Here is a 12,215-nt window from a genome sequence, read left to right as displayed (position 1 = left end):
AAGGTACCACTGTAATGTGTAGTTGCTCACTGATATTTTTAAGGGTGGGAAGGTGCCTGTCCCCTCCTTTTTTTACTAGGCAATCAACCCTATGCATGCTTGCTTCTGTCCCCACTACATTTAGTGGAGCTTATGCCAAGGTTAGGATGCGGGTGGTGCTGTGGTCTAAACCACTGAGCCTCTGGGCTTGCCGATCAAAAGGTTGGCGGTTCGAATCCCCACAACGGGGTGAGCTCCTGTTGCTCGGTCCCAGCTCCTGCCAACCTAGCAGTTCAAAAGCATGCCAAAAAGTGCAAGGAGATAAATAGGTACCGCTCCGGCGGGAAGGCAAACAGCATTCCCGTGCGCTGCTCTGGTTTCGCCAGAAGTGGTTTAGTCCTGCTGGCCACATGACCCGGAAGCTGTACGCCGGCTCCCTCAGCCAGTAAAGCAAGATGAGCTTTACTGCAACCCCAGAGTCATTCGCGACTGGACTTAACTGTCAGGGGTCCTTTACCTTTACCTCCTTTTTATGCCAAGGTTAGGATGTGCAGGATTGCAGACAAAATCTGCTTATTATTATAAGACATGTAGGAATAATTGCATTCATAAGCCTTTTTCTGCCTGACTTTATAGAAGTTTCCTTCCTAGCAGAATTGTGAAAAGCAGTTGACCAAGAAGTGTACTCATAAATGGAGCTCTTTCGAGGTGATTGTCAGCTAAACAGAGGAGCTGTGTGTTTAGTTACTGAATCCAGGCAGCCAGCAGACTAGGTGATGTGCAGTATACTGCACATAAGCCTGCGTTTACTGTGAACGATATCAGCGCAGAAGCTTTGCTGCCTATTGCCTCTAAGCGGATTACACCATTGCACATGCAGATCATAGGAATTTGTAGGCAAAGAGCACCTCTACCTACAGTGGAAGGACTCAGTAATTTAAAAATAAAATAGATTTCTACCTTTCGAATGTTTTGTAGGTTTATAAGTAGCCGTTTGTCAGATCTCTTGTGGTAAGTCAGAAGAGTCTCTAAGTGATTAGGCAGGGAAACCTTGTTGTAATTTGGGGGGGGGTGTGTTCTTTTGAATTCAGAATTTGTTGTGCTCTGCGTGACTTACAGAAGTATGTGGGTGTTTGGGCAAGTCAGGTATGCTAGTAAAATTTTATGTGGGCTAGCAGCTGTTATGGGCTTTATTCCAGTCCTTCTGTTATGCAATAAAATAACATTGAATGGCATGAACCTGACTGCTAGGCTGCCAATATTACTTCCATACCGTGATTGGCAGAAGGGCACAGGCTTTTCTCTTCCCCTCTCTGTCCCTCCATCTCCAAGTTGTTTGCCATATTAACAATTTGTCAACACCTCCAGCACAGTTTTCTCACCATCTTGTTTTTACACTGCAGGTGCCGCAAAGCAGTAGATGTAATTTTGAAGATATTCTGAAGGCACAAATGGCTTTAGCTGGCTGCCCAGACTCCTTTTTGCACCATCCTTACCGAATAGTAAGTTATAACTTAAATATATTTAAAACGCATGGAATCCAGCTGTAGTGGTGGAGTAAAGTCTGTTTCCTGAGCTGAGTAACTCACTAGTTAGCCTTAATTACGTCAGTGGCCTGGATCAGATTTAAAGGGAATCCAGGCTTTCCTGCTATATCAGCGATTCATTGTGAGCCTTGGGCTCATGTGCTCTTACTCTCAGCTTCATCTGCATGCCAGAGGAGATCAGAAGGTTTCCCTCCCAATTTTTAACAGACTGCAAACCAGGATCCAAAACCAGCTGCCAAACTAGAGCTTAAACAAACCATACTTCTCTGCGTTTGGACCTTGACACGAAACTGCAATTTGTTTAAAATGGGGAGCGAGATCCTCCAAGGCATTCAGAGGAGGAGGAGAGGAGGTAGCGTTGGAACCCGAGGCATGCACTGACTCATGTACAGATTGGGAAACCATAGTCTTGCACTATGGTAGACCCACAACTTATGTAGGATTTATTTACGTGATTGCAGCTTTGCATGGGTGGTGGGCGAATAAATAAACAGATGGAGAGCCGGAGAGTGGGACAATCAGAAGGGGCAGTCCAAGGTCTCAAGAGGGGCATGGCGGAGGGCTCTTTCTGGTGCCGAGTTTTCTTGACACTGAAAGTTTTTAAGCCCTCCATCTTGCTTACCGGACTCTGGTAAGGTTACACAAGGCCTCTGGAAGGCTGTGGATTTACTATTTGTCAACTGATATTTTTACTGGGGAAAGTGTAGCACGTTTCAGACCTGCACAAGTTGTGACCCGTTGAGCTGTGCATTGTGGGTCTGCTAGGCAGCAGAAGAATCTTTGGTTTCCCAGGTGGGCTACCATGCATGGCAGGAGGACTGTGCCTTGCTTTATGCTAACTTTAGCTGCTTTTTGTGCCATGATGGCTAACCTGTACTACTAGGCCAGTAAGTGTTCAAAGACTGCTTTGGAAAATGAGTGGTTGGTCTTGGTGTTTTAAAAGCAAGCAGCTATTCCAAATCCGTTGTACATAGGATGACTCAGAAAGGGAGGGTGACTGAAGCCCTCAAAATTTACTTTGAAGGTCCTTCTCAAGGTGCTTTGTTATGACATATTACGGTTTAGGCTATTTTCAGGGGAAATAATCACAGCTCTGTAAATAGTGAACCAATTTTGGCACACCCAGATCAAAGGCAAAGTGCAGTGCTACTAAAAGGGGTGTTCCTGCAACAGCAATATGGGTTGGTGGCTCCTGCTAGTTGTATCAAAACCAGCGAAGGAACTACCATGTAGGAGAGGCTACCTCAATCTTCACGGAAGCCATGAGGAGGCTGGCGGAAGACCGATGTTTCATGCTGGGGAGGGAATTGAAAAAAGGTTATGGAGAAATGATAGTAATCTCAACCAGATACAAATGTTATGCTTCGGCTGGTGCTCTTGCTAACCATGAAAGCAACTGAAACATAGCCTGTAAAGCAGCGATGAGGAACTTGCAGGTGTGTTTAGGCCCAGCCTATGAGGCGGCTCCCTGCCAATCACACCTGATGTAATATGTGATTTGCAGTTTGTGGTACCCAGGGACATGGCTGCAAAGGAACAGGCAGGGGCTTAAAAGTTGCCAGTTGTTTCTGTACAAGCAGGGCTTCCCATCAGTGCTGGTAAGCAGGGATCAGGAACTCCTTAGTCCTGCTTTTTCTGTTTTGAAGGATGGACAAAACTCAAACCATTTCCTCAAAATGGACTTTGAGGAGTTCATTTTGTAACCATGTAAACAAAATGCAAGCTGATTGGCACTGAAAGCGCATCTTCAGACAAGGTTGCTCTAACCACTAGTCAGCTGATCAGTAGTTAGAGCAACTTCCTTTAGACTTGGGACAAGTATTAGGCATCCTTCAATTTGCAGCACTCGTGTCACCTTTCAGGGGTGAGATGGATGTTACTCAGATGCTGAGAGATTTGAGTTGCCCTATATGTGGTATCTTAGGTACCAAAACACTAATCATGCAAGGCTACGTGTGTTTACCAAAGACAAGAAGGATCTGCCCATCAGATCTGCCCATCAAAAAGTGCTTTTGAGTTCTGTGTTGCACATGCTAATTAATCCCCAGGCTACAACTGGAACATATAAATGCTGTTTTCTTGAACATAATTCCGCCTAGAAAGAGAAGTCTTTCTTACCAGTAATCTGGACAAGGTTGATTGGTTGGCATCCGTCTGCCTTGGGAGACAATGGAAGAATGCTCCCAACCCCCCTGTAAATTGTGCCACACTCTGCAAGTGAAGTTCCATGGCAGAATAATAAACAAACACAATCAGACTAAATGAGACCTCTGAACACTTCTGAATTTGCCGAATCTTCTGTTTTCTCAGGATCACAATACAGTCGTACCTTGGATCCCGAATGCCCTGGAACTCAGACGTTTTGGTTCCCGAATGCTGCAAACCCGGAAATGATTGTTCCAGTTTGCAGACGTTCTTTTGGAACCTGAACGTCCGACGAGCTTCCTGCAGCCAATCAGAAGGCGTGATTTGGTTTTCGAACGTTTTAGAAGTTGAACAGACTTCTGGAATGGATTCTGTTCATCTTCCAAGGTACGACTGTACGCTCATTCTATAGAATCATACACAGTCAGTGATCTTCAAAAATATGTACCTCTTCTGTACTTCCTGGGTGTGCTTGGTAGGAACTTGAGGCGTTGAGTTGGTTCATTGTTGATAGCTGATAGCAGCAGTTCATGTGAGTCCTGGGTGTGAGCATGGGAAACAGAACAATGTGTCTTTTGTAGAGCACCCACCTAGCCATGTCCTCCTTCTGTTGCTTGCTGGGTCTTGCATGTCCACTCCTATTTCTTTAATTCTGACCTTGTCCCACATGAGCAGCATGGAGAAAATGGTTTTACTGGTGGGGTTCTACTGTATCCCTCTTATGTGATGTCAGAAACATCATCATGTTCGCAATATGCCAGGAACAGTGTGCAAAGCAACAGTCTGTGTGCTCATTTGCATAACGGTAAGTACAACTTGGGCACCATTGCTAATAATCAGGCAAGATGTTCTCTGTTCAGAAGTGTTGCTGCAGCAGTCCTACAGTATGATAAAGAAAGGTTGCAAGTGAGGAATGTTCTCCAGAATCTACACAGTAAAAGTAATCATTGTCGTCATCGTGTGATTTGAATGCCACCTTTCCATAGTTCAAAGCATGCGCAAGGCGGCTTGCAATATGAGATGATTTACATAATTTACATAAGAAAAGTAGTTGTAAACAATAAATAAAGCACATCAAAAAAGTGCATGACCAAATCACACAATTTCCACATAATTCATAATAAGACTTAAAAACAGCAGCAAAAAGAGGCTGTTCAACGGCCTCAGCTTTTGTAGCTGGAGTCAGCCCAGCCCCCCCCCCCCCCGGCCAGGTCAGGTGAAAAAATAGTTTAGAGCAGGGAGCAGGTGTTTCAGGACTCCCAGGCAAGATGGTCGCTGGTCTCAGCTTTTGTAGCTGGAGTCTCTTTGGTCACTCACATTAGAGGATAAATGGCTCAGGCATACCTGCTCAGAGGTAGTAATGAGGTGAAAGAAGATGTTCAGCCCTTTTATAGCAATCATTTGGTATAAAAGACATCACAAAGTGAGCAGTTGCTGCAGTTATTATGGCGAACCACTAAAACAAATGTCACTTTAGTTGGATTATTTTCTCGTTAGGACCAACGTTGCAAGAAATCCTCTCCTGTGTGCACTTACTTGTAAATAAGTCACATTAAACCTGCTGTCCTAACCATTTAAGGCTGCAGAAGCTATACTAATAACAGGCACTGCTTATAGGGACTGGCGGTGGATTCCTGCCACAATAGCTGCACATTGCACAGAGTGAGTCCCACTGGTTTGCATGAGGAATGCTCCCTGGGAAGTGTTTACAGGACTCCAGCCTCAATTCATTACTCTTGAAAAGTGCCACACAGGCCTTCTAACAAGGGATCCCAGGTACTTTCAGAATCATGGGGAAATATTAATATCCCACTCCCCACTTAATACTAAGCCGACGAGGAGCTGGAGAGCAGGATCTGAAATGTCCATTTGGCCGCTGTGTGGCCTTGGCCTGGTCACCATCCCTTAGGCCAGGCATAGGCAACCTTGGCCCTCCAAATGTTTTGGGACTACAACTCCCATGATCCCTAGCTAACACAACCAGTGGTCAGGGATGATGGGAATTGTAGTCTCAAAACATCTGGAGGGCTGAGGTTGCCTATGCTTGCCTTAGGCTAACCTCTCTCACGGGCCTGTTGTGAGGAGAACACGGGGAAAATGAGAACCAGGAGTGCTACCTTGAGTTCTTTTGAGGAGAAAAGAGAGAGATAAATGCCATACTGATGGACGTACGATCTTTATAATTGTTTTCCTCCAGCCTGCCTGCCCTGATTTTGAATAGGGAGAGCGTTGGGGGGGGGCGGGTTTGAAGCCACGGGGTGGAGGGAAACCTGAAAATGAAGCAAAAAAATAACGTACACAATCAGACCCTGCACATGCAAGTTCTGACTTGGAATCATTCCCTGCGCTATCCTACATTTTGTAATAGTATTTTAAATTTCCAAAGTGTGTTTGTCCTCACAACAACCACCCTGTAAAGTAGATCACAGTTGCAATTTTAGCAAAGCAATGAAAAGGGTAGCAGTTGTGAGTTCAGGACGAAGCGTATGTGGGAGACAACCAGAGGAAGTGTGGCTTTGAGATTTTTGAGAAAGTTTAATTTCTTTCCTTGCAGTTCTTCTCAGGAAGTCTGCATCTTGCTTGCCCTAGGAAATTACCAACCATTCTTGATCCTTCTTCTTCTCACTGGGACTTGGGCTCTGGTTCCTAACCAGTGCTTTTCTTCTGGAAAATCATATTCTTGAGTACTCCCAGAAAAAACCCAACACTGTCCCTAACATAGATTTCCCTTCTGAGATTGGTGGATCTTTTCCCCTCCTCTGCACCTTTTGTTTGTGTAGCTTGTTTTGTCATACACAACTTGTAAAAGTTTTGCTTGTCTTGCATTTAGGTGAGGGATTTAGGGCCAAACCTGGCCTAAAATGAGAAATACACTCCTGTGGGGTTAGGAGCACCTTTGTGTGGTGCAAGAGATTCTTTAACCTTTTCCTGCCTCCATTGTCCGAGACAGATTCTCCTTCCCACTCCCCATGCTTAAAGGAACAAAGCATTGCGAATGGCGGTGGCGGGGGCGGGGGGCAGGATTTCAGCCCGAGACTGCAGGAGAACCAAAGGGGTTAAAGCCTGCTTTGCTGCAGTCCTGATCTAGCTCAGAAGCACACTAGCTATTTATTCGTTTTTAAAAAGCATGAAAACTCAGCTATGCAAGGGCAAACTATGTGACAAGTATTGCATTTAGTTTGGCCCTCCAGTTGGGAGCTAGAAGTTGTGTTTAGGAGGTTGATCCTGGTTCTAAGTTCCTTGCGTGTCGTTTATGTTCCTCTTCATAAAAGCTGTGCTTGCTGATCCAGGAACTTTCCTTTAATCCATTTGCTGTTCAAACTCATTCCCTTGGAAACTATCTCTAATCTTGTGGGGATTAAACGAAAAACAAAAACCACCGCCACCCGCTCCTCTTTGCTGTGTTCAGGAGGTCTTTCCAAAACTCTGTCTCTTTGGTTTAGAAAATAATGCAGCAGTGAGAATTGGCAGCACTTCGCTCGTGTTCCTGGAAGTTCAGATTGGAGTTCCAGAATTTCTCAGAAAACAGGGATGACTTAGGGCGTGCGCATTCCTATTCTTATGCAATTGGGAGTCGCAGCAGTAATCGAGCACAGTCACTTGAACTCTTTATTCAATTAAGGAGGAAATGAACGTTATAGCATAGTGATTTAATCAGTGACTCTTATTCCAGTATAGGGATTCATCATGAAGTGACTAAAAGAAGCTTGAGGGGAAGTTCAAAGTTCAGTTCTGTCTGCTCCTCCCTCCCTCTCCATCCCACCTCTCCGCTCACCAGAAGTAAAGGCATTAAATTATCTCTTGTTTCCTGCAAGCTGGAACAAACATATTCAGTCTTTCCAGACCTATGACCCCCTTTTAACCTAAGCCTGCGTTTGGGGACCCGGTGCTGCTGTTGTGACGCACCTTGGATCAGGCCACAGCCCACCAGCTGAAGACCAGGGAGCTGGAAGATACGCCTTGATGTGAATAACACATAATTTGGTGGAAGAGGGAGCGGAGTTACAAAGTGAAAGAGAGAGACTTCAATTCAAATGCAGTCTCTGTGTAGACATGAACCCAGAATAACAGTTGCCATATTTCAAAAAGTGACAAAGGGGTGTCTGTGTGTGTGTGGTTTTTTTTCGGGGGGGGGGGGAGGTCTGAACTTTTTTTTTTTTTTTGCAAAATCTCAAAAAAATGAAGTTTTTGAGCTTTTATTTGCATTAGCCATAGCAATAAAATAAAATGTACTGAAGATAGGGGTAAAAACCTAATTAGGCAAAATACATTCTGGAGGTTTACATCAATCATCAAATAATAAATCTTATTCTAAGTGCCCCTGCTAAAATCTTTGCAGTCACCTGATTATCTTCTTCTGCTAGAAGAAGGACGCAGTGGCATTGGTTGAGCAACCCGGCACAGACAATAATAGAGGGGTAATAACCTCACGTCTTAAATCTTTATAAAGAGCTCCTGAGCTCCTGATTCAATACTGCCATCTCCACATGGACATAACCGTTTTTCCAGCGGAATTTTTTGAAATCAACCCTCAAGTACAGTTGAAGGCAGTACTGTATATTTAATCTTGCATAAGTGACAGCATGTCTGTATTTTCGAATTGTTAAATTTTGCAAATAGGATGCCAACATATTAAATGACTAGGCAGAAAATAATCATACCATGGACAAAATTTCCATATTGTGTCCAAATAATTCTGTCGCTCCATATCATATAGGCGCTGTCAAATTAAATTAAGTTTTTCAGCTATTTTTAAGGAAATTCGCCAAAATACAGACTTCCGACATGGGTTGTCATCCAACCCGGACACCTCAGAAATTGCCGCCTGACACTGTATCCGACTGCCATATTCCGGCTACATCTAGGAAATTCCGGATGTGTGACAGCCCTAGGCAAGACCTGCTGTTGGGAACCTGATATGAGATTTCCTCCAGCCCTCAATCATTTTAGTGGTTCTGTTTTTCACCTTTTTTTTTGGCTCTCCAGCATCCTTTTTGAGGTGTGGCAACCAGAATGGGAGGGGAACCTCCATGCCATGGTCCTAATTTGGTGTGGTGTAGTCTCAGTGTGGCCCATGAGGCAGTTTCCCTGAAACCCACTTGCCCCCATACTGAATGCCATATGGGGAGGTGCTGCTGCTGCCAGGGCATCCTCAAGAACCTGGGGTCAGCTGTGCTGCTGAGTTCTCCATGGGGAGAACAAGCAGAGTTCAACTCAGCTGATAGCAGTGTTGATGGATGGTTTCTGGACCAGGCAGAGCTGCTAGGGGGCATGGGCCCAACCATGTTGTTGTTTTTTCCCCATTTTTTTTATTGGTTTTCCAAAATTTTAAACAAACAAACAAACAAACAAACAAACAAACAAACAAACATCTTAACTGTACTTGATCAAATCTCAATAACATTGCTAAGTGACTTCCTCAAATCCCCCTGGCTGCATTTCAGTGTATATCATTGTAACAGTTTTCCAAAACCTATTTTCTCATAAAATTAACTTAATCACTTAACCTCTTACTTTGTTTTCATTTTGACTTTAAACATATTATTCTCTAAAAGCACATAATTAAATCCTAAGCCTATCTGGAATTTGCAAGCTTTTCCAATTAAATCTTAGCATATTTAACTAAATAGTCTTTGAATTTCATCCATTCCTCCTGGTACTCCTCCTCCTTCTGGTCGCGGACTCCAACCAATGGTTTTTTTGGGTTTTCTCTGCCAACCTCTTCCCTTGCAAAGATAACTATGGACACAAAAGTCCATTACAGATGACCTATGTAGTCAATATGATGGATGGCAGCCACAGTCCTATTGGTTTTCTATCTGTTTTTATTCGTTGAGTTTGTACGGCCCATGAATCTTGAGTTACTGTGGGGCGAGTCCGGGAGGCTGCCTGGTCTTAGCTTCCTTGTCCCTTGACGCTTTGCTGCTGGAGTTGAGCTGCATTGTCAGCTAGGGTTCTCTCTGTGTCCCTTTAAGGCAGGAATCTTACAGATCAGTGTGCACACCTAAAGTGACAATTTGGCTTTGTGCTTTGTACTAAACTACCACACGGTTTGGGCACAGAAATGTGTGTGCTTGTATGTTAATATTATGATTAAAAATTGTTATTATTCATAATATATGTAACACATGTTTAATTAAAACACAACCAATTATATGATTATATGCTTTTAAAACAACAGCAGCAAATTTATAAAATCAATTCAAATCCAGTACAGATAACCAACCGGGAATCAGAGCTTGTTGAAAGAAGACTGTGTTTATTGGGTGCCGAAAAGAAAATGGAGAAGGCACCTTTCTGATATATAAAGGGAAGGAGCTATATGTTTGACACTTATAGGTATCCTGTCCCAAGCTGCACAGATATAAACACCTTGAACTTTGCTTGGTAGCTAACTGCCAAGCAGTGCATTTGCCCCTACAATGGCATGATATGGTGGTGGAATTCCACCCCAGTGAGCAGTTGAGCCACCACATTTTGCACCAGCTGCAGCCTGTGGGGCTTCTTCTTTCTTAGTGGTCACTCGTAGCCGAGTAAGATTGTCTTCCATAAACATGGTTTTAACAATGAGTCCATAAGTGACTGTGGAGGCTAATTCTGGATCCATACGTCCTTCCACAGTGGGGACGTTGGTTTCCGGGCGGGAGTTGATCACGGTGTAGATTTGCCAAGGATGCCTTCCTCTTAGCACGTTTCTCCCTTGCGTCCTGAGTTCGAGTGTCTTCAAAGCCCATGACACCTTTGGTAAAGGCTGTTCTCCAACTAACTGAACAGCCTGCGGGGCAGCCCCACACAGAGCACATTGCAATAACTAGCCTGGAGGTTGCACGCACATGGGTGACAGTGCTCAGGCTATCGTGATCCAGAAACGGCCATCACTGCCTTGCCAACTGAAGCTGGTAAAAGGCTCTCGGAGCCAAGGAGGTCGCCTGGGCCTCTAGCAAGCGACATGGATCCAAGGGCACCCCCAGACTGCACAGGGAGTACAACTCCATCCAAAGCAGGCAGTTGACCAATTATCCTGACTCAAGAACCGCCCGCCCACGATGCCTGTGTCGTGCCAGGATTCAGAGTCCGTTTAGTGGCACTTGTCCATCCTAGCGCTGAGTCCAGGCAGCAGTCCAGGGCTTGCACGGCCTCTCCTGATTCAGATGCGACTGAGAAATAGAGCTGGGTATTGCACCAACGACAAATGCATCAACTTTTATATGTAAACCGTCATACTCGGTGTTTGTCCCATGGATATCTGCTTCTGTTCCTTGAGTTTTGTGCAGTCCAGTCCAGTGGTACCTCGGGTTATAGACGCTTCGGGCTACAGACGCTTCAGGTTACAGACTCCACTAACCCAGAAATAGTACCTCGGGTTAAGAACTTTGCTTCAGGATGAGAACAGAAATTGCGCGGCATTGGCAGCGGGAGGCCCCATTAGCTAAAGTGGTACCTCAGGATAAGAACAGTTTCAGGTTAAGAACAGACCTCCAGAACAAATTAAGTTTTTAACCCGAGGTACCACTGTAACAGCAGTCCCAGCAGTCTCCAGCTTTTGTTTCAGATCACTTGGAAGCATTTTGTCCACTTTGTAAATTGCTGGCCTACTGAAATTCGAATGGGCAGAGAATAAGCCGACCCCATTCCTGTCACGAGGACCCCACTTTCCCAAATGGTTTACCCTGGGAATATTTTCATGGAGGGTCATTTGGGTACTGCAAGCTTATTTAACGTACTTGATACATCCCTCATTAGATATTGTTATTGGTGATATATATATTACCGTAAGTAAATATATAAGTGGTAGTGATCTCTCACAATTTTCTTCATTTTTCTTGAGTTATTGAATTTGATAGCTGCCACAGTGCAGCATTGCTCCATCTATAGATAACGTCAAATGGCATAACAAATGCTTTAACTAGCCTTTGTCAGGAACGTTGGGGAGGGTTGAAATCGATTAGTTTTCCCTCGTTTTCGTGTGCGCAGGGGCATGTTAGTAACAGCACACAAGGAAGCGTCTCTCCCCAAAACAACACTGGTAGTTGCGGGAGCCTCGTGAAATTGGAGGGAAGTTAATGCAGCAGTTTCAGTGTGTTCATGAAGTATTAAAAGAGCCATTGTAGTTGCTTCTGCAGAAGTGCTGGAATGTATTTCTTTCCAGAGCATTGCAGTAATTTCCTTTTGTTTCAAGTGTGTCAATAGCCCAAATTGAGGGGGGAGGGAGCAGAAGAACAAAATGAGCTGTTGCAGAGGAGTAGAAAATGAAGTACTCCCTGCGAATTTTGGAGGCAACTGGCAGTGTGAAGGGCTCGCCTGCCAAGAGGAGAATAGTGCCAGTTCATGATAACTGCTGTTCCTTGTTGGTGTGTGCTCTCTTAGTCTTTTCCCCTCTATATATGTAGCTTGCATTTAATTTGGTTCTTATTTTAGATGGATAGCTTTGATTAGTTTTGGATTCAGAAGACAACAGAAAATTAATGTAAAAGTACTTATTCAGTGTGTGCAATGTCTGCTTAGATCTTTTATCCATATTTATTTGCTTTCCTTCAAAGAGCT

The 12,215-nt window shown here is 44.3% G+C and overlaps 2 protein-coding genes across 25 annotated transcripts in view; both read left to right on the top strand.

Annotated features, from left to right (window-relative positions):
• COBL (cordon-bleu WH2 repeat protein) overlaps nt 1-12,215 on the top strand; it is a 1,088,462-nt gene that overhangs the window by 138,627 nt on the left and 937,620 nt on the right. The gene's annotated exons all lie outside the window — the stretch shown is intronic.
• The window catches only part of GRB10 (growth factor receptor bound protein 10), an 85,630-nt gene that overhangs the window by 23,512 nt on the left and 49,903 nt on the right, over nt 1-12,215 (top strand). For all 24 annotated transcript variants that reach the window (XR_014557447.1, XR_014557448.1, XR_014557449.1 and 21 more), the window contains exon 2: nt 1,383-1,481. Coding sequence is in view for 2 of the 24 variants with exons in the window: in XM_083709440.1 (XP_083565566.1) it covers nt 1,431-1,481 (51 nt within the window). In the remaining 22 variants the exon portion in view is untranslated. The remainder of the gene's footprint in view (nt 1-1,382; nt 1,482-12,215) is intronic.

This window comes from Podarcis gaigeae, assembly GCF_964106915.1.
Source record: "Podarcis gaigeae genome assembly, chromosome: 13".
Taxonomy (NCBI): Eukaryota; Metazoa; Chordata; class Lepidosauria; order Squamata; family Lacertidae; genus Podarcis; species Podarcis gaigeae.
The sequence above is the reverse complement of the archived record's forward strand: the minus strand, read 5'-3'. Positions and strand labels throughout refer to the sequence as shown.